At 46.7% G+C, this 19,982-nt stretch overlaps 1 protein-coding gene across 1 annotated transcript; it reads left to right on the top strand.

The window, feature by feature from the left end:
* Positions 1–453: 453 nt before the first annotated feature.
* LOC309683345 (cystine/glutamate transporter-like) lies at positions 454–18,033 on the top strand (the record flags this gene model as incomplete). Its single annotated transcript, XM_082497603.1, is given in 14 exon segments — positions 454–489; positions 2,470–2,529; positions 2,533–2,737; positions 5,495–5,621; positions 6,355–6,470; positions 7,140–7,265; positions 10,510–10,609; positions 10,699–10,743; positions 10,931–11,054; positions 11,364–11,467; positions 13,293–13,389; positions 14,193–14,342; positions 16,892–17,066; positions 17,969–18,033. Coding segments are annotated over 14 exon segments (1,530 nt in total).
* Positions 18,034–19,982: the final 1,949 nt, after the last annotated feature.

Genomic DNA, 19,982 nt, shown 5'->3' with positions numbered 1-19,982 from the left:
GCATTTTAATGTGCCTGGTGCTGGAATGTAGCTGGAAAGCGGAGCAGGCAGGAATGGTCTCTCCAGGCGGTGGGCTCTGCTAGGTGTCTCCTTGAAGTGCTATTTAATAGCTTTCTGTTACTCTTTCTTTTTTTTCATTTTTGTTTCCCCCGCCCCCCAACAGCTTCTGGAACAAATCCTGATAGCTTTCACATTTCTGAAATTTACTGGACTGGTCTGTTTTATCTCCAAATACTTTTGCATGGCAGTAGTATGAAAAAAAAAAATGCATGTGGACAGAAGTATGGAGTTTGGTATTTACTTTGGATCATTAACCTGGTCTGCAAATTTGACTTGATCTCTCCTTTTTTTTGTTCCTCCCCCCAGCTTTGTGTAATTTCAGAGCCTGCGAAGAGACGCTGTCGTTTGCTGCTTCGGGATCCCAGCAAGAAATGGGAGTCTGATGGATTGTAAATGCACCTGCTCTGTTTAAAACCCAGCCAAACAGATAAGTGCCCTTTTAATTATCTCACAACAGCGGTTTAGGCATAGCTGTGCACAACATCTCTCTTCAGTTCGGTTTCAATTCGGTGAGCCCCCTGTGTTTCACCATTGCAAACGAATGCTCTGTGGTTCTCCCTTCGGCTGAGAAATCCCAGACGATATTGGTATTTCACGTGAGCTAATTAATTAGTGTCTGAGGCAACTGCAGCTGATGGCTCGGGAAGCTCCCAGGGGTCTTTCCCTGCCCTTCTGGAGCCGCTGTCTCCAGCAGCCTGTGAGGTTTTGGGACTCCGAGAAGCAGCTCTGCGGGACCAGACGAGGCTGATGTGACCCATCTGAGCCTTAAGGAGCCCTCCGGGACTCATTAGAGGTTTAATAACTAAACTTGGCTGATTTGATTGAGATGCTTGTGCAGGCTTGGCGCGATCTCAGAGAAACCGGCTAACGCTGCTGGCAGGAGAGAGGGCTTTCTGCATGTGCTATTCAGATGTGTGCGGAGAAAGTGATAACCCCCACTTCTTCCTGCTGCTTTCCAGGTGGGAAAATAGCCGGGGACGGGGGAGAGAAGCCCTTAGTTGTACCGAGTTTATACAGGGCATACAAAGAGGTACTGTGGGTGAGTGGGAACAAGAATCGTCCCCTCGAAGTTGTGGGGACATTTATATCTATGGATGGAAAATACCCACCGTCAAGAAAATAATTTCTGGCTGCTTAGATCTGCTTCTGTAGGTGACTGCCGCCTGCTCTTGGACACATCACTGCAATTACTAAATAATTTAAGAATTCCATAAAATATGGTCTCATGTACAGTGTAACTTTGCAATCACATACGGCCACGGGGCCGGGGCAAATATTCACTATACCTGCGATTGACTGCCTTAGAATAACGAAAAAATCACTAAAGCTGAGCGCGTGAGCATTGGAGGGGATGTGTGGCAGGAGGAGGGGCAGGAGCCAAATTATCTACTCCAGAACCGTCTTGTCTGCTCGACCAGGGTTAATTAGCAGTGTAAAGTGTAAATCTCCGTGGCTGTTAGGAAACCTACAAACAGGTTCGCTACAGCAAATTAGGCTGTTGTTAATGATGTGAATTCATCTTACCTACCTAAGCAGAAGGTGAGTTTCTTGATGAAGGTGCCAGCCTAGGACCGAGAGAGACTGGGGAGATGGGATGGTGCAGTAGGAGGTTACTGCAGCGCGAGAGAACTGGATCTAGATCAACTTGTGTGATCCCTGGAGCGTCTGAAGTTCCCTCTTTTCCAGGAAAAACTTCACTCCTGCTGTTATTACCGAGAAAGTTTTTATATTAATAGAAGAAACAACACGTCTGATATCAATGACTATGCTCTGTCTTACAATTGCATGCGGTACTTATTCCTAACTCTTCAATGCTCTGATAGGAAAAAAGGCTTGAGAGTATATTAAAAAACACTGATAAAATGAAGCCCTAGTGAGAAAATCGGGGTTTGTTCATTCAGCAAGGATGGATAGGAAGTAAAAAAAGCTTAAATTGTCTGTGTACCCTAATTAACAGAGCTCTTTGCTCCTCAAAAAAAAAAAGAATAATTTTTTTTAGACTCAGAGATCCTCGAAGTCTTGATTATTAGGTCTGCAACTTGAAATCTCCTTTCTGCCAGTGTATTGACACCAACATTCCTGCAAATTAGGTCCCATTAAATTAACCCTAACCTGTCCAGTTCCAGTCTCGGCACCAAAGCTGAATTTGGAAATCATATCCTGAAGTGTGGCACCGCAACTTGTCATGCTCTGTGCTCCTTGGCAGAAGAGGCAGAAAACACATATAGTCCCTCTCTGGAGCTGTACCGATGTGAGAGATGATACCGAGTGTGTTATATGCACCTGTGGTTTGGTTGGTGCATCCAGCAGCTGAGAACAGGTTCAACAAATCTTCACGGGTTTCTTCTGTGAAAAATCTTGTCCAGAAAAGAAGAGCCCCGAATCCCTAACTCTTTCCTCGTCTTACAGGTGAGCCTTGAGGACACTTGGGAGACCGTAGCTCCTGAATGCATGACTTTCCCCTGGGATTAGAAAAAAGCCATGGTGAAAGACAAGAAAGAAGAGGAGGCCGTCTTTCTGAGGAAAAAGATAACTTTGGTGAGGGCTTTCTCGCTCCTCATCGGCAGCATGGTTGGCAGCGGCATCTTTATCTCCCCAAAAGGAGTACTGAAGAACTCTGGCAGTGTGGGTTTCTCCCTGGTTGTCTGGTTTGCCTGTGGGCTCCTCTCAATGTTCGGTGAGTGGTGGTGAGCTTTGTCAGCCTTTGCTTTGCCCCTGGGAGGTGAGGGGAGCCAGCACGTTTTTATGTATAAAAAGCTGGGAGCAGAATAGACCAAAATTTCCCTGTTCCTGCCGCAACAGAAACAAAGGTTTAACAAGTCTGAGGTGTTCACCAGGGGTCGTTAGTTCAAAAGAACTGAGAAAATCGCAGCACTTATGGTCTGTGACCACAAAATCATGTGAGAGTCCAGGGCAGAGGAGTGACAATGACTGCAGATGGAGATAGCGTGGTCACTGCCAGGAAAGCTGGGAGACGACGAGGGCACTCACTCGTGGAAGGGAGATGTAGGCATCTAAAAGGCACTCGTAAGCCCGAGGGCTGTGCAGTGCTTTTCTCAGACACTGTGAAAAGGGCAAGAAGTGGCAGTCTTACCAGGCTGTAAGGGATCCCCTTTCTGTCGTGAGGACAGAGAAGCAGGAGAGCACATTGCCTGGGGAGCTGCAGAGTATCCACTAGCCATGGGTGGGTGTCTGGGTGTCTGTCAGAAATGGTTTGCATATGTCTGATGGAGCAGGAGATCAGTTCAGCCCTGCTTTCTGTGCGTTACCCTTGGCTTGGTTTCTGACATTTAATACCAGTGTTTTCTCACAAAGGGTGGACTTTTTGATGACAGTTTCATTCTAGTTCTTCTGAAATAATGTAGCTCTTAAAATTACGATGGATAAAATGTATGGCTTTTAGTTTCCTTCATTAAGGGTAAAAAATCAGCATTTCAGAAATGCTCTAAAGGTGCTGTTAGGAGAACTTACAAGATCTCCCAGCTCTGGGGAGAAATCTGATGTTTATTTCAGTGGGTGACTTTGAAGTTCTTCTTCTGTCGTAACTTAGGAAAAAAAAAACAAACCCAAGAAAGGAGAAATACTCCCTGTGGAAAAAAAAAAAAAACACTTTGGCACTGTGACATGTACATGCAAGTTTAGTAATCAAGACATTAAATTGTTAATAAGCCAACAAGTGTGGTTCTTGCTCTTAGCATACACATACTGATGTTTCACGTTGTAGCCTGTGTGTGGTTGGTTGGTGAATAATATACTTTTGCTTAAAGAAAATCTTCAAATACAATGTGAGCATGGTATTTCTTCTAACTGAGCAGAGCAATGCATGATAACGTGTGTACTGATCACATAGCCCAAGCTCTGCAGTTGAAAAGGTTTCTTTCTCCATTGCACCCTTTGACAGACTCTGCTGGAAGGGCCTTGGGAGCCTTTTTATCAAGTCATTGTATTTTGTAGCCAAATTTGTTGGTTTGTTCTTGCCTTTTATCAGCTTGATGACCGCCCCTGATCATTTCTCTGACACTTGTTTTGCAGTACATTAAAAGGGCCTGCTTTCTTTTGTGCTTTTTTTTTCTTTCAAGTACTGCAATTATACGAGTCCCATAGCAGGAGTTCAGCAAAGCACTTACACACGTGCTTGAAGTACGTAAAGAGACCCACTGGAATAAATGAGACGAGGTGTCTGCCTGTATTCGACACTTTGAACAGGGTTTCTGCACAAATTTGCCAACGGAGAGGCAGGAAAAATTGGGGTCCTCACTACCGGCATGAACTGAATATGGCCCGGTCATCACGGACTTGGAGGCATGGTCATATCACCACTGGGTTCCTCTGTGCTCTCCCTCCCTGTACAGCCGCCTGAGCTGGGCAAAGAAGTAGACAGCACAGCTAGAGATGGTCTTACCCCACAGGGTCACATCCCAACAGAGCTCAGCCTCATTGCGAGGGGAGTTGTGCTCAAAAAAGTGAAGTGTTTTGTGATTTCTTTTGGTGAGCAAAAGATATTCAACCTTGCAAGTGAATCCAGTGTAGAGAGGGCTTAAGATTCGTACTTAGACCCCTTCAAACGGCATGATGAATTGCTCTGTAGAGAAAACACAGATGGAATTTTTTTTTTGGCACAGGCAGAGGCATAAAGGTTTCTATCCATTTGCCTGAAAGTTTTAAGCTGTCTTCTCCAGCACACCTCTTGCAGGGTTTCTTGTTGCGCTCCGGCGCAGGGGCAGGGAGGTGCAGAGGCCCTTGTCAAGGCAGGAGCAGGCTGTGCCCAGGTCTGTCGGTGCACTCGTACACGAACCTGTGAGAAGAGACCGACTCAGCCTCTCACGCGGACGCTCCCCTTGCTCTGCACCGTCGGGGCTGTTTCCTCCGGTGGCATGTCTTCCCTCTCAGAGGAGACAGCCTGCCGCATCCTCTGTCTGGTGTCTTTGAACGAAGGGAGGGATTTATGTGAAGATGTAAGATAAGGACATGGGTATGTGGTCTGTAATCAAACATGTGATTGAAATGCCCAGTTCAGGGACGGCCTGTCCACTTAGTTGCTCTAACTGCCTTGTAAGCACCATTTCACCGGTCTAACTGTGAGGAGAAGCGAGAACCCAAACCTCCAGGACGTTTTTTGAAAGAAAACTCTTGTAGCTTAGTGCAACATTTCTATCGCACACCTTTCCCCATAACTTCCATGGAAAAGTTGTATCATTAACCAGAAAAAGGAGAATTTCTTTCCTTCTGACAGAAAAGTCAATTACTTCAAAACTGTAGCACACAAAAATAGGGAAGAGTGGTTCTGCTGACCCTCCTTTTCTTCCTCTGATTGACTATTTATTTTAAATAGATTTGTTCAATCCCTGAAAAGTCACATAGAAAAGAAGTCACATAGAAAAGAGAAAACCCATGGGAGGATTTACTCAGTGCATTTCTACCTGAACTTTTCCAGGTGCCTTGTGTTATGCAGAGCTTGGAACAAGAATCACCAAGTCTGGAGGACATTATATCTACATTTTGGAGACATTAGGGCCTCTGCCAAGCTTCTTATTCCTGTGGGCAGAGTTTTTTGCGATCAGGTAAGAGGTTTTGTTTGTTTGCCTTTTGCTGGATGCTGTGACGATTTAAAAAAACCAAGTTATGGTGCCAGGTAATAGTCCAGGCAGTTTGTAAAGGAAAGAGAAGAAACAATCTGAACAACTTTTAAAGATTTTCAGTGATAAAAGAAAGAAGGCATAATGAGTAAATAGTTACACATGTTCAATGTGATCTGTACTTGAAGAATATCACTCTTCTCCCCTGGCAGCTGGTGTCCTCTAAGAGCCATGGTATTATTCAGAGACTGGCAATAGATGCCAGATCTATTTCAGATCTTCTGTTTTCACTGTGAAACTTTTTCGGATTCTCCTGTGGAGACAACTTTCTGACTTAGTCCTGAGTTAAATAATATTTTAGAAAATTGTAAATGACTTCTTTTTTAACTTTAAAAAGAAAGTCCTCACCTCTCAATAACCTGTGTCCTTCATGTAAGCTGAGATGAAGCAGGACATATGAACCACACTGCATTGCTCAGTACCATTAATCTCAACTTTTGCTTTCAAGTTGGGAATGAATCTTTTTGCAGTGTGTGATTTTTAACCCGCTTACTGAGAAAAACCTATGAAAAAGACTGCAGGAATTCATGATCTGCATGGGAGAGCAGCATTAAGCTGGGTGGGGAAACTCCCCCCCTCCCAAGTTTTGTGCAGTTTTACATCATGCCATATTTTGGCCATCCACAGACCACAGTTTATGCCTGGTTTCCATCCCCAGGCCTGCCAACAGCGCTGTGGTTTCTTTGGCGTTTGGCCGCTACATGCTGGAGCCGTTTTTTGCCCCCTGTGCAGCCCCTGTCCCCGCTGTGAAGCTCGTGTCTCTCCTGGGGTACTGTAAGTACTAACTTATATTGGACTGCCAATCTCGGAGCCCCTCTGCCCCAGACCAGGGGCACTTATGGGGTGTTATCTTCTGGGATAGCTCTGGGATCGGAGCCCTGTCTTACCTCCTTGGCCACCCAAAACTTCTTGATTCAAGGCGCTGGTTTGGGGCCACTGTATTCTTCAAGAAGGAGGATGGGCCTCTCTGTTGACCAGCTGGAGTCCTGGGGATTGTGCCAAGTATGGGAGCAGAAACTTTCCATGTATAATTGTGCAAATGCCACCTGGGTTGAGGGTGTAAGGCTCAAGGTTTTGGACTCCTCACCTGGTACCCGTGATGCTCTCCTGCCTGCTCTGGGTTGGTGTGTGCTGGCACAGGGACCGCTGTTAAGGGGGCTGCCGAGACCTCCCTGCAAACTCACACCTTCCCCTCAGGCAGGCATGGATCACCCGACAGGAACCAGGCTCCTGGTCCTTCTTAGGAGCATAACTCAGCTTCCCCTTTGAGCGCTGTATGCTGGGACTCACCTGTAATGTTTTCTGACATCTCTCACCCCGAGCATCCTCTCTGTAAACACACAGCCTTCTCCCTGGCATCCCCAGAGCAGGGAGCACTGCTGTCTTTTCTCTTACATGCATCAAGCATGGGCTACAGCTGTAGCAGTGTGGTCTCCTCTCCAGATATGGTCCTCACCCTCAATTCCTGGAGTGTCACCTGGAGTGCCCGGCTGCAGACGGCTCTCTCCATCGTCAAACTCCTGGCTCTTGCACTCATCATCGTGCCGGGGATGATGCTGTTGGCCCAGGGTAGGTGTGCTGCTGCGTGGCTGAGTGAGCGGGCTCGACATCCTCACCTCTCACGGCTTTTATCAGTCCCTAGTGACAAGTGTGGTACTCCTTTAGCTGGCAGGAACTTTCTCTGCCTGCGTGCTGGATGTGAATTAGCTGCGAGCTGAGATCAGGGTAGTTAGCGCTAAGCTGCATCATTGCACTGGGCTGATGCACCGGGCTCAGCTGTGCTTTCTCCAAAACTGAGCCAACCTCAGTGCCTGAGGCCGTGTGAGCCTACCCAGGGTCAGGCAGGCACCTTCCCCTGTGGATGGTCTTTCTTTGGTGTCAGACTTGCCTGTTTTCAGCGTGGCTCAAAATCCTTCCAAAGCAGCACAAATTTGATGGACATCAGGAATGTATGACAGCATCCCATGGTGATCCAAACTAGTCACAGCTGTGCAATGAGTTACCAACCCTCAGCTGAGCCCTGGTAACTGCATCTCTAACCTTTCTGTGCCTGAAGCTAATGCTTTTTACCTCCTAATAGAGATGGGCAGTAACTTAGTAAACTTACGATGGACTCGCACAGGATTGCATACTCACATCCAGAGTGGGGGAAAAAAACCCTCCCAGTAGTGTCTTCTGGGAATGGTACAAGAGCATTGGCTTTAATCCAAGACTCAGTTTATAGAAAAGCCGAAGGCATTCCCACTCAAGGGATGAAGCCTGCTCCCTCTTCTTGCTGCTACCTTGCTCTGTAGAGAAAACAACACAGGCAGTAGGCTCCACATTCATGTTTCTTTTTGATGTCTGGAGCTGGGTCCTTTGAACATGCAAAGATCCCCTCAGGCTGGCAGCACTTGTGAACTGAAGGACTGCCCTGCAGCTAGAAATCCTGAGCTATTATCGTTAGAAATGCCTTTAAATGACAATCTGGAGCCCTGGCACCCGTCCTCCAGTGAGGAGGATAAGTGCTGGTGACATCTGGAGGGAGAATTCACCAAGAGACCCCAATATGACAGGTTGTATTTAATGTGACTCATGGGGGACTGTAAATCACTCATTAATGTATTGCAGACAATAAATCCTTTTTATGCGCCATCACTTACCAGCAGTCATTTTAGAACATAAAAAGACTACCCTGTCCCATATTTTGGTTTAGTTTTATTCAAATCTATTTTCTTTTTTACTTTTTTTTTTGTGTGTGTGTGCTTAAAAGTCAGTCATTGTGCTTTTAAATCAGTTTGCCTGATTCCCTTGCCTTGTTCTACTTTTTTTGGTTACGCTCTTGTCCTTTCCTCTGTCGTTATCTTCCCTTTGGCTCAGGTTTGTTTTAGAGACTTGCTGGGCCAGTGTTTGAAACCCAAATGCCCAAATCTCGTCACAGAGCTCCTTGCAGAGGCACCTCCATAGAAGCAGCCCGACTTTCTCCATGTGCCTCGTGCCATCATCCCTTTCCTGGCAAAGCCCAACTAGGCGAGCTCTGCACTTTTTACTTTTAAAGAGACTTTGATATGGAGAACTGAATGTTGATGTGGAACCAAACCTTGGGCCACCCAGATTTGACAATGTCGGAAATGCAACTCCTTTTGACTATGTGTTTTATCGGTCTTCCTTTGAATGAGAGGCCATTAGGTGTTTCTCCTCTTCCCTAGGCTTTTTTGAGATTGATAAAATATGGTTCATATCCAGAATCATAGAATTATCTAGGTTGGAAGGGACCTTTAAGATCATCAAGTCCAACCATCAACCTAACATTGCCAAACAACTAAACCATGTCCCTAAGCACCACGTCTACTGGTCTTTTAATATCTCCAGTATCCTGGCTTTGATTTTTGTTTGTTTGTTTTTCACTGAATCACGGAGTTTCAGAGTTGGAAGGGACCTCTAAAGATCATCTAGTCCAACTCCCCTGCTAAAGCAGGATTGCCTAGAGCACATTACTCAGGACTGCATCCAGGCGGGTCTTGAAAATCTCCAGAGAAGGGGACTCCACAACCTCCCTGGGCAGCCTGTGCCAGTGCTCTGTCACCCTCACTGTAAAGAAGTTTTTCTGTGTATTTGAACAGAACTTCCTGTGTTCTAACTTGTGCCCATTGCCCCTCGTCCTGTCGCTGGGAACCATTGAAAAGAGCCTGGCTCCATCCTCCTTCAACCCACCCTTTAGATACTTGTACGCCATAATAAGGTCTCCCCTCAGCCTTCTCTTCTCCAGGCTAAAGAGTCCCAGCTCTCTCAGCCTTTCCTCATAAGGGAGATGCTCCAGTCCCTTAATCATCTTAGTTGCCCTTCGCTGGACTCGCTCCAGCAGTTCCCTGTCCCTCTTGAACTGGGGAGCCCAAAACTGGACACAGTATTCCAGTTGTGGCCTCACCAGTGTGGAGTAGAGGGGGAGAATGACCTCCTTCGACCTACTGGCCACACTCTTCCCTATGTAGCCCAGGATTCCATTGGCCTTTTTGGCAACAAGGGCACATTAATTGCTCATGGATAATTTACAGTCTACTAGGACCCCCACATCCTTCTTTTCTGTTGTTATTTCAAGCAGAGAACTTTTAGGAAAATTGGGGGAGTTGGTAAAATGGTATCTCTCTCTCAGCCACCTCTACTTTTTAAATTTTATTTGCTTTGTCCTCTGTCCTCAGTCCCTCCTCCTGCGGGTGAGCTGTGGTGGCTGGCAGGGGGGGCGGCAGGCAGGGAGTGTGCCCAGAGCGAGGGGCCAGGATGGCAATCCCTTCTCCCTCCTCCACCCCGGTTCCCATGCTCCGGCCAGCATGGGGCTGGGGTCAGCGCTCCGGCAGCGGAATCAGGAGGGAGTACAGTGAGAGACGAATTAGCTGCCTCGTTGGCTGCACCACATCAAAGAGGAGTATGCATCCAGCTGCTTAGGGAGCTGGGAGGGGGGGAAGAGGGGGATCAAACCAGTGAATTAATTTTGTGCCTAAAGAAAGGACAGGACAACCTGGGTCCTCTCATCTCCACCATCTCCCATTCCCACAGCAGGCTCTGTCTGAAACAGAACCAGTTGCTGCCGTTGCTGTTCCTGAAATGTCTCCTGTCGCTGGACGGGGGACAGATTTGTTCTGTCACTGTTTGTGAAGTAAACGCATCAGCACAGCACTGCAAATTAAAGCAATGAGACAAATCTGAAAACCTGGCTCCAAGGAAGTCACACTCTTCCCACATCTGGGCAAGAGGTACAAGGGGTGTTATCCCGTGGGAAGGAAGCTCAGCTCTCACATTTCCCTGCTCCGTGTCTGTTTGTTTATCTCTTCTTCAGGCCACACTGAAAACTTCCAGGATGCTTTTGACAGACAGTCGCTGGTTTTGGATAAGCTGCCCCTGGCTTTTTACGCAGGCATGTTCGCGTATTCAGGCTGGTAGGTGTGACAGGAGGGCGTTTCATGGGCAGCAGAGTGATGCCCAAGACATGGCTCAAAACCTCTCCCTGTCTTTTCCCACCGTGCAGGTTTCAGACCAGCTTTGTGCGTGAAGAGTTGGTCAGACCTGAACGGTAAGGCTCGGAAGAAGTCATCTTGGGTTACCAGCATCTGGGGTACCGCGGCTTTCCCAAATGCAGTATGGGAGGAAATAAGTTTGTGGGTTCACCTAACCAAAGTCAGCTGCAATCTGCAGTAATAGTGTGCATAACAAGGGATAACAGCTTGTTCCTTGTGGGTCTCTCTTCCCCTTTCTTGTAGAAATATCCCCCTGGCTGTCATTGTGTCTGTGATCACGGTAATTGTGGGGTACATGCTCACCAACGTCTCCTATTACACGGTCCTGGGAACGCAAGATGTTCTGGCTTCTCCTGCTGTGGCTGTGGTGAGTTGTCACCCCTACCATCATCCTTCTTCAGTGTGGTCTGAAGGAGTGGTCGTGGCAAGTGTTTTGGAGATGGTTTTCCAATAAAATGCTTTATTGCTTTGTCATTTCTCTGGATTATTGGGCAATAGTAACTTCTTCTAGTCCTGCCTAAATGATAATGAAAAATAACCTGCAGATGACAGTAGAAAAGGCAAGATTTGTGAGTTATATTTTACTCCTTCGATGGAGGAAGTTATCTGTCTTTTGAATCTGATGTTTTCTAGAGATCACCACATGTTCCTAAAGTCACACTTGCTCTTCCTTCAGAGCTTTGTGCAGCGAGCCTTCAAAAGCCTGATCTCCGTGGTCCCTGTCCTTGTCGCACTGTCCTGCTTTGGAACCATGAATGGAGGAATCTTCACGTTTTCCAGGTCACGTCCCTAAGAATTTATTACTCTTTTGGCTTACTGAATCAGAGGGAAGCACCAGCGACCTGTGCAACTGCCCACCCACGCGATGGTATTTTAACCACTCTTGTGGGAAAAATAAGGCCTTTGACTCCCAGGATGTCAACTACAGGATGATCCCTGTTGGCTAAGAGTGTACCCTTTCTATTTCTGGCCAGGTCTAGACTTTGGTACCTAGGGCTGGTCTCACAAACAAAGATTTTTATCTTCTCCCCGCACCCTTCAGTTTAAATCCCCTGTTTAAAGTGAAATGTCAATGTTTCTGGTGAACTTGAGGCTTTGTTGACGTTGGAAGCTGCTCAGTGAGACCGAGTCTTCTTTCACTGGGTTGACCCAGCTGCTCTGCTACAGGGCACAGGGTCCCTCTGTTGTGAGGATCTCTGGCCAAAGGCAAACTCTCCCTCGAGGACTTTGCTTTGAGGTCAGCGAAATGTTATCTGGGATGGGCTATTCCTGAAGCAATAGTCGAGGCTCAACAAGTCTTGTTGTAGCAATAAGAAAAGCTTTGTTCTATGGAAAAATTATCTTGCCAGCTTCACTGGCTACTATGCTGCATGTTCTTACGGGAGTCTTGAAATTGGAGAGGAGGGCAGAGCTTATGGAGAAGCATGTCGTGCTGGTCCCGAGGAGCTAAGTGAACTCTCTGGAGCCGGTTCTGTTTCACAGCTTTGATTGCAAAAGGAAATATCAGTTGATATGAAAGGGAGGTTTCATAGCGCGAAAGGTAATGAGTTATTGATCCACTGCCCCGAAGTCCTGTGTTAAATACAGGCGCGGAGAATCCTCCCTGCTAGCTCCTCTAGATAGTGGTTTTCCTTGACGACAAGAAGTCCCTGGACAGCACAGGGTTTCTGCGTGTCCCTATTGCCTTTCTCTCCCCCATCCTGGCACCATTAACATAATCACTGCAGAAAGGCCATATAAACAGCGATGGGGCCTCCCTGGCTGCTGGCCAGCCACACCCCTGCAAAACCACAGAGACAGCAATAAAACCAGTTTTACACTCATGCCCCAGCTGCTTTGGGCCCTGCTCCAGCCCAGCTGATGCTCTGGCATGGTTTGTTTGTGGATATTAAATTTATAAAATTGGACGCAGTGCCTTTTCCCTAATTGCCCTTTCGTGAGTCAAAGTAGGGATGGAGGCAAGGAGCTCTCTGCTGTCATTTTGTAGCTGGTCTTGTGTGTAGCCGGCCTCTCGGCAGTATGCCAAGATATATTTTCCAACAGCTGGCCAGAGGATTGAAAATCCTCTATTATTTGAGGAAATTGCACTTTATTTTTTTATATATATATTTTTATATTTTTTAATATGTAAAAATATATATAGTAAAAAATATAGGCATCAAGACTGACAATCCACTTTCATAAAATCACCAGTCTCTCTTATAAAGAATTGAAGTTTGTGACCCCTCTACTTCCTACTGGGAAGATTAACCCTTTCTCTGACGGCAAGAAACTTTCTTGCTTCTATTTCCAGCCTGACCTCACTCATGGTCACTTGCCCAAAGGTCTCTGCTAACAGGCCACCCAAGGGGTTGCTGCCAGTGGTCCTGCTGGTGGGCTCTGACCTCCATTAAACAGACTGGTACTGGGAGAGCTATGGGAATTCAATGTTGGGTTTTTCTTCCAGATGCCCCAAAATTGTGTCTAAAGGCAGAACTGTGGCCTTGAATAGCAGATCTGTGCTGGGGGTTGTGCCTTGTGGCTTCAGGTCAGTCCAGCGACTGATCTTCTCGTTTCTAGTCTGGATCTGGGATGCTAATGCATAGGGCTCCCTGCCTTCTTCTAGGACTCTGTTTGTGGCTTCCAGGGAAGGACAGTGGCCTCCTCTCTTCTCCATGATCCACATTCGAAGGCATACACCCCTTCCTGCTGTCATGCTAATGGTAAGGAGATCTGGCTGTGTGACATGCCCTGTTCTTGCAGTCTTGGCTTTCTTGCAAAGCCTGGAGAAGCTGAGGAGTTTTAAAGGGTGTTGAAACACTAAGTCAGACTCTGAAAAATGAAAAAGGTGGAATACTGGAAATGGCTGCAAAGTATTAAGTCCCCACGTGCCAGCAGTGATACCCAACCCACTACTTCGAAGTCCCTGACTCATAGCCTTGGACACCTTTTTTAAAAGTACTGTCCCTACCATCTGCCACAGTTGCTGCTTGATGTTGTCCTATGAAAACACCTCTGCCAGGCTTTGGCTATTTGGAAAACTGAAATTCCCAGATGTGGTGGAAATGCAGGGAATGATCGTTTGCAGAGATGCTCTCAGTTTTGGTTTGGGTTTTATTTCCGGCAGTGGTCCAGCACCATCCTAACTGTGCTGCAGTGCCTCTTGCAGGTCAGCCAAGCTGCTAAAAACTTAACAGATATCTTTATAGGTAGTCTTTGTACTGACAGCATAGGCTTTTGGATCAGGTATGTTTTAATTGCCCTGCCTAGGACATAAAGCATCAAAGATGCAGTTGATCTTGAAAGGATTGCTCCTTTCTGTAGCACGTCATAATAGTGAATTTAGGCCTTTTGCCTTCAGTCTGTGACACTGTTCTGTAAAGCTCTCTGACCTCTGAAATGTTGGGGCTGAGAAGGAGCTGCCTGTGATTGCAGGGGGGCTGGAGTAGGTGATCCCTATTACCCTTTCTAGTCCAAGGACCGTAGTAAGGCTTTAATGACTGTATTTCATCTTCACAATGCTCAGTTCCCTTTGGTTACTGCCATGGTGTGTATCGGAGATATCTACCATCTAATGAACTTCTTCAGCTTTTCCCGATGGCTCTTCATAGGATTAGCCACCCTTGGGCTCATTGTACATCGCCACCGTCACCCGGAGCTGCGCAGCCCATTCGAGGTAACGCATGGCTTGCACCTAACAGCCAGGAATGCGCAGGCTTGTGATTTCTCTCTCTTATTTGCTAATAATTAGAGCATTACATGGCCATGGTTGTCTTTAGGCTCTAAGGGGTCTCAATCCTTATTGCTCAGTAAGGCAAGTGGGGAGCTCCTGAAATTGGTTAATGTGCCCAAACAGCCAGATGTGGTAAATCCAGTTCTAAATGTGGTAAAGCCAGTTCTAAATGTGGTAAAGCCAGTTCTAAATGTGGTAAAGCCAGTTCTACATGGTGTCACCAGTCGAATCTGTAAAGTGGCAGCCAGCTGCAGGGGACAAAATTTCAGGCTGGGAACTGGGAGGTGTGCAGAAGGCAACTCCCAGACTTGTCTCTCCTGGGCTGCAAAGAGACACCCTTGCCTGGGTGTTATTTCAGTGGCAGGTAAGTCTCAGCTCTAGCTGAGAAGCAGGAGAGTGTCAGGCTTGGGGGGAAAAAAGCACGGCAGAAGGGATCTTGGGAGCAAACCTGACTTAAGGGGAATCGTCTGCTGGCACAAAAATATTGTATAGTGTAAAGCAGCTTGTGTGCAACTATTTTGCTGCAGGCCCTGAGGATGTGCACAGCGTGTGCACGCATTCCAACAAATTGTAGGACGTCTTGTCCTCTCGTGCCCTTCCCTAGCCTCCAGCTGGGCCCCTCCGGTGGTCCTTCTCACACTGCTGGGTGCTGGGATCCTCCTCGTGTCAGAGGCAGAAGTTGGAGTTGGTGCTGGAGCAGCTTTCTTGCACTTGGAGCACCTTTCCCACTGCTGGATAACGCGCAGAAAGCATTTTGCCGGGGCGGTGCTCAAGGCGCGCAGTTCATTCCTGTCTCCCGTCACGCCTGCCTGGTGCCTCCAGTCAACTCTGGGGGAGGAGAGGGGACCGCCAAGGCCATAGGCACCAGGCAGCCGATCATCAAGAAGCTCAGGGGACAGAAATGCTTCCTGTGGCTCCCAGGACTCCTCCCTGAGCTGTGCGAGGCCCGATGCAAAGTTTGGGGTAATTTTTCTTCTCCATCTTTGCTGGAGACAATGTGTTTCGCAGAGACCTTGAAGCTTCCCAGTTTGTTGGCTGGCTGCACTCATGTACTGACCCAGAACCAGATTTTAAAGAAGTTTTCTCTTTTTTTAATTTTTTTTTTCTTCAACCAAGCTTCTCAGGGGAAGTTTATTAGTGGATAGCACTGGTGATGTTTTCAGCTGCTGAGATTTTGCCCCATTTTGGTTTGGACAGAGATTTCGGCTTTTAACGGCTCCTAAAAGCAGATTAAGTGAGATAGGGAAATGGAGGGGTTTTTGGTCAGTGTGGCTGATTCCGCCGCCCCCCCCCCCCCCCTAGTTTTTAAAACCCCTTCAGACCCGAAGGGCAGTTATCAGCAAGAGGGAAGGGCTGCACGCAGGTGGTGTGGGCATGTGCTGCGCTCTAGTGGCCACAGAGAGGTCGTCTTCTGCCACCAGCTTACGGAGAACAAATCATAAAATGCATGTGGTTGTGCTGGTACTTCTTCTCCCCTGTAGCATTTTGAGTTAGAAATGGTGAGAAAACACTGGTAAGAGGAGGAACCAGTCCTCTTGTACACCTCTCGAGCAGATGTGCAGCGTTGCACGTAGGAGAGGCTGGCAGGGGATGCTCCGCCTGGAAAAACAGCAAGAGCACATAAGTTTGGTGGCTGGATGGCTGCCATCGCTAGAGCAACTGATCTCTTCCAGCTCGGTATGGTCATCATCCAAAATAGGATGGCTGTTACCGGAAAAGAGATTGTCACCCTAGGTGAGAGACCAGCAGCTCCTTCATTCTATCAGCCGTGGTGAGGAGTAACTTGGCTAAGGTTGGATCCAAAGACTGAGGGAATGATTCACAGTTTTATTATTTATTGCAGTCTTCCGATTTAGTCTCCAAATAACCCCGATGAATTGGCTCACCCAACAGGGTAAGGCTGAAGTGCCGACTGCTTCTTTGGTCTTTCATCAGGGTGGTGTTGAAGCTCATGTTCTTGATGCAGGTGTTAGGGAGATAGGGAGTCTACTTTATCCTGTTTTGGCTGCTATAAGTCTCAGGCAAGCTGGAGACAGGTCAAAACGAGTCATGAGGGTTACAACCAAAGAACGGTTTAATTCAAAGTGCTGCTTCTACTCTTGGCTTCAGATTTTCCACCAGCAGTTGCCACAGGTGGCAAGTGGGTACATGTGCATGTGCACGCACAGAACCGGCGCACTGAGAGCGCAGTGGGGTATAGGTGACTTCTCCCCCTGCTTGGCTTCCAGTTGCAAGTGAGGTTTATATTTTGATGCACATGAATATAGGAGACATGCACCTCACAGGGCACACTGGACTCTGACAGTGGTACAAGTCATTTTTGTTCTATGCATCCTACTTGTTCACAACTGATTGTACAGAAAGTGTGCAGGACAGCTGTATGATTTTTCTCATCTTCTTTAAGATGGAGAACTGAATGCAGTGTGTGCTGGCACGTATGGAGGCTGAGTTGCTACATTTTGCCAGAGAGTCTTCTGTGCTCTTTTCCCCAGGTTCCCCTGTTCGTTCCTGTCTCTTTTACCATCATCTGCCTCTTCACAGTGGCAATGTCTTTCTACTCAGACCCTGTGAACATTAGCATTGGATGCACCGTGGTTTTAAGCGGTTTTCCAGTCTACTACCTCATAATCCATAGGCAAATGTCAAGTCGTTGCCGTAGCCCATTTTGTAAGTATACGTCTGAGTTCCAGTATTGTGGACCTCAACAGGCTGAGGGCTGGGGATGTTGATTTGGTCCTGGGGCTCATCTCTAACACAAAACGCTCCATGACCGACAGACCTCGTGAAACATAAGTCACGATCCCTTCCACCCCTTCAATGGCTTTCCCAAGGCACAGCCCCCGCAGCTGAAGAGATGAGGGGTAGGGCTGTGCGGCGGGTGGGCGGCAGCCAGGCACGCGCTGTGCCTGCCTGGCGTGTGAATACACTGATAAGCCAGCTTGATGCTTTGTTTTAGAAATACAGGGCTGAGGTCTACCAACGGGGGGAACAGAGAGGGTCGCTTTCGCACCCCAGCCCTGCTTTCTGCTAAACTTGATCACATCTTTGACCTCTTTGTCAAATTTGGCTGACAACGAGATCAAAAGCTAGGATGGAGGGATTGACAGGCAGACACTGTAACCCCATGCACAAACATACTTGCTGAAAGGCTGGGGAGAGGTCTGGTAGGAGAAGACAGTGCTGCCTGTCATCTGTTTGGTGAAGAGGCCAGGACAGCTTTGGGCACAGATGTGGGTGTGTAAATGAAATACACCTCCACTCCATGCAATGTCTAGCACAGATTTCCTTTGGGTGACACTCTGGTGGCACAATGAGTTATTCGGAAACAAGAGCCCGGTTTTGAGTTTAATTTATCATTTCAGTTATGAATCTTGTTTCTTTTGATTTGATGTCAGGCTGAGGTGTATCAGTAACAACTGAACAGAAGAAAACATACAGCAAGAAAGGAAACAGTTACAGTGATCTGCTAACATGAAGTGCTCAGCCATCAGTGCTGATGCTCTGAGTTTCAGCCACATCTCAAGATTTCCTCTGGACTAAACTTTCTTCCTTTTTTTTCTCCCATTCAGATTATCTTACACACAAACTGCAGTTACTGCTGGAAGTAGTCCAACAAGAAATCAAGACTTACTAAGAAAACCATCAGAACTCACGGGAGAAGATAAAAACTACTTACTCCGTTTCTGATACCTTTGATCCTACCAAAAGCAGGCCACGCTCTTATTCTTTTAATCGCTGCAAATGAGGATGAGCCTGAGCCAAAACCTTGCTGCAAGTGTTCCTAAGCTTGGCAATCGGGATGAGCGTGTCACATCTGTTTCTGCCTTTTTCTTTTTTAGGAGAACACACTAGTTCTCTGAAATGAACTTGCTTTGCCTGCAGAGTGTCTTCAAAACCAAGATCCTAATTTTGCAGCCTAGCCCAGTCCTCAGTAAGATTGTGTGTGTGTGTGAGTATGTGTGTGTATACATATATATATATACACACACACAATTTTTTAATTTCCTAACTTGGCAAATAGAGGAAAGGAGCATGTTGCGGAACTTAGTCCAATACATGGAAGCCAAATGCAGGTTTCAAACCGAAGTGTTGTAGTAGCCATGCTGCAGACAAGCATTATGAAGGGAAATGGGAGGGGAGAGCAAATTAGAAATAAGGTAGATGAATTGGAAAGGAGGAAGCAGGGAGATAAAACTTCATTCACCAGAAAGTGCAAATTCAGGTTAATGAGAAGATATTTGAAAACCCTTTGAAATTCAAATATTTACAAGGGAAGGTCAGAATGTTTTACTTTGATTATTGTATAAGCAGAGTAAGTTTATTTTGCTTTGAACTAATATTTCAATTTTAAATTTTATTCTTCTGAAATGACATTTCAAAATGTACAAACACATTAAAAAAATCACCTAAACATCAACAAGAATATGACAAAATAGATTCTGATCCCTCCCCCAACTACCCCGCCCTGCTCCTCACCCGGTACTACAAGTCAAGTTGAAAATTCAGATTTTGGCCCAAGTCCAGTGAAATACAATTTCCCCTTTAGTTATACAAGATCACTGATGAGACTTGGGCAGATTCCTGAATAAGTGCATCTTTTGGTGCTGTAAGAAGACATGAAAGACTTCATGTCAGAGCTTTAACTTCTAATCTGCGGTCAAATGACTTGCTGAATCGTTATGTAAATGCTCGTTTGAACTATTGACATAAGAAAGGTTTCCATTATTGGATTAGTTTGGTTTACATCATTAATGTGGCAACGTTATGTCCAGATAAAACAGCAATTAGCTATTTCCAATCACTTAATTGTCAATCTTTTCATAAAAGATGGGAAGTAGTATGCTGAGACTCCTCTAATGACCACTCGAGAGAGGAAGAGCAGAATGTGGTGCATTTTTAATCTTTTGTATCAAGCATTTACCTACTTGGAGTAAAACCAAAGTACCAGTTAAAAACCCAATGTAATCTACCGAGACTTGTAAAATTCATCATAAAGATTTGGGAAATAGGGAAGTTGTTGAGGTTTTGTTGTTGTTGTTTTCTTTCTCTTTCCAAAGCAATGGAGAATTATTATTCTTGTTATGACTGCTTCCCATTCCCGTGTTAAATTTAGCTGGGATAGCAGCAGCGTGGTTGCAGGGCTCATTTTCCCCCTGCTCTCCCACAGTGTAATTTACAAGCTGCTGGACATTGTCCAACAGGACATCCAGTCTTACTGGGAAAACCATCGCAACCTGCAGGAGAAGGTAGAGGCTTAAAACGATAGTGTGGGTTCAAGTGAGATCTGGAAATGTTTCCAGCCTCCCAGACATGGGTCAGTCCCCACTACCTGCCGGGCTTTGCTGAAGCTGAAGCCCCTGGAACAGCTTTCTGCAGCACCCTGCGCGCAGGCCCTGGTGTGGGTGGCTGGGGAACCAACCTGCAGAAGACCTTGCAGAACCAGGTGAGCCCCATCATCCCAATGTAGCCTGAGTCCACCCCCTTAGGTACTGGTCTGGGTTTTTTTTCACACCTTGAGGTAGAAACATGAGGTGCTGCCAGCATGGTCCTGTGCTGCAGGACCCCTGCGAGCACAGTGTGGCC

This window comes from Vanellus vanellus (assembly GCF_965231255.1).
Source record: "Vanellus vanellus genome assembly, chromosome: 1".
Taxonomy (NCBI): Eukaryota; Metazoa; Chordata; class Aves; order Charadriiformes; family Charadriidae; genus Vanellus; species Vanellus vanellus.
This window is presented reverse-complemented; position numbering and strand designations above follow the sequence as displayed.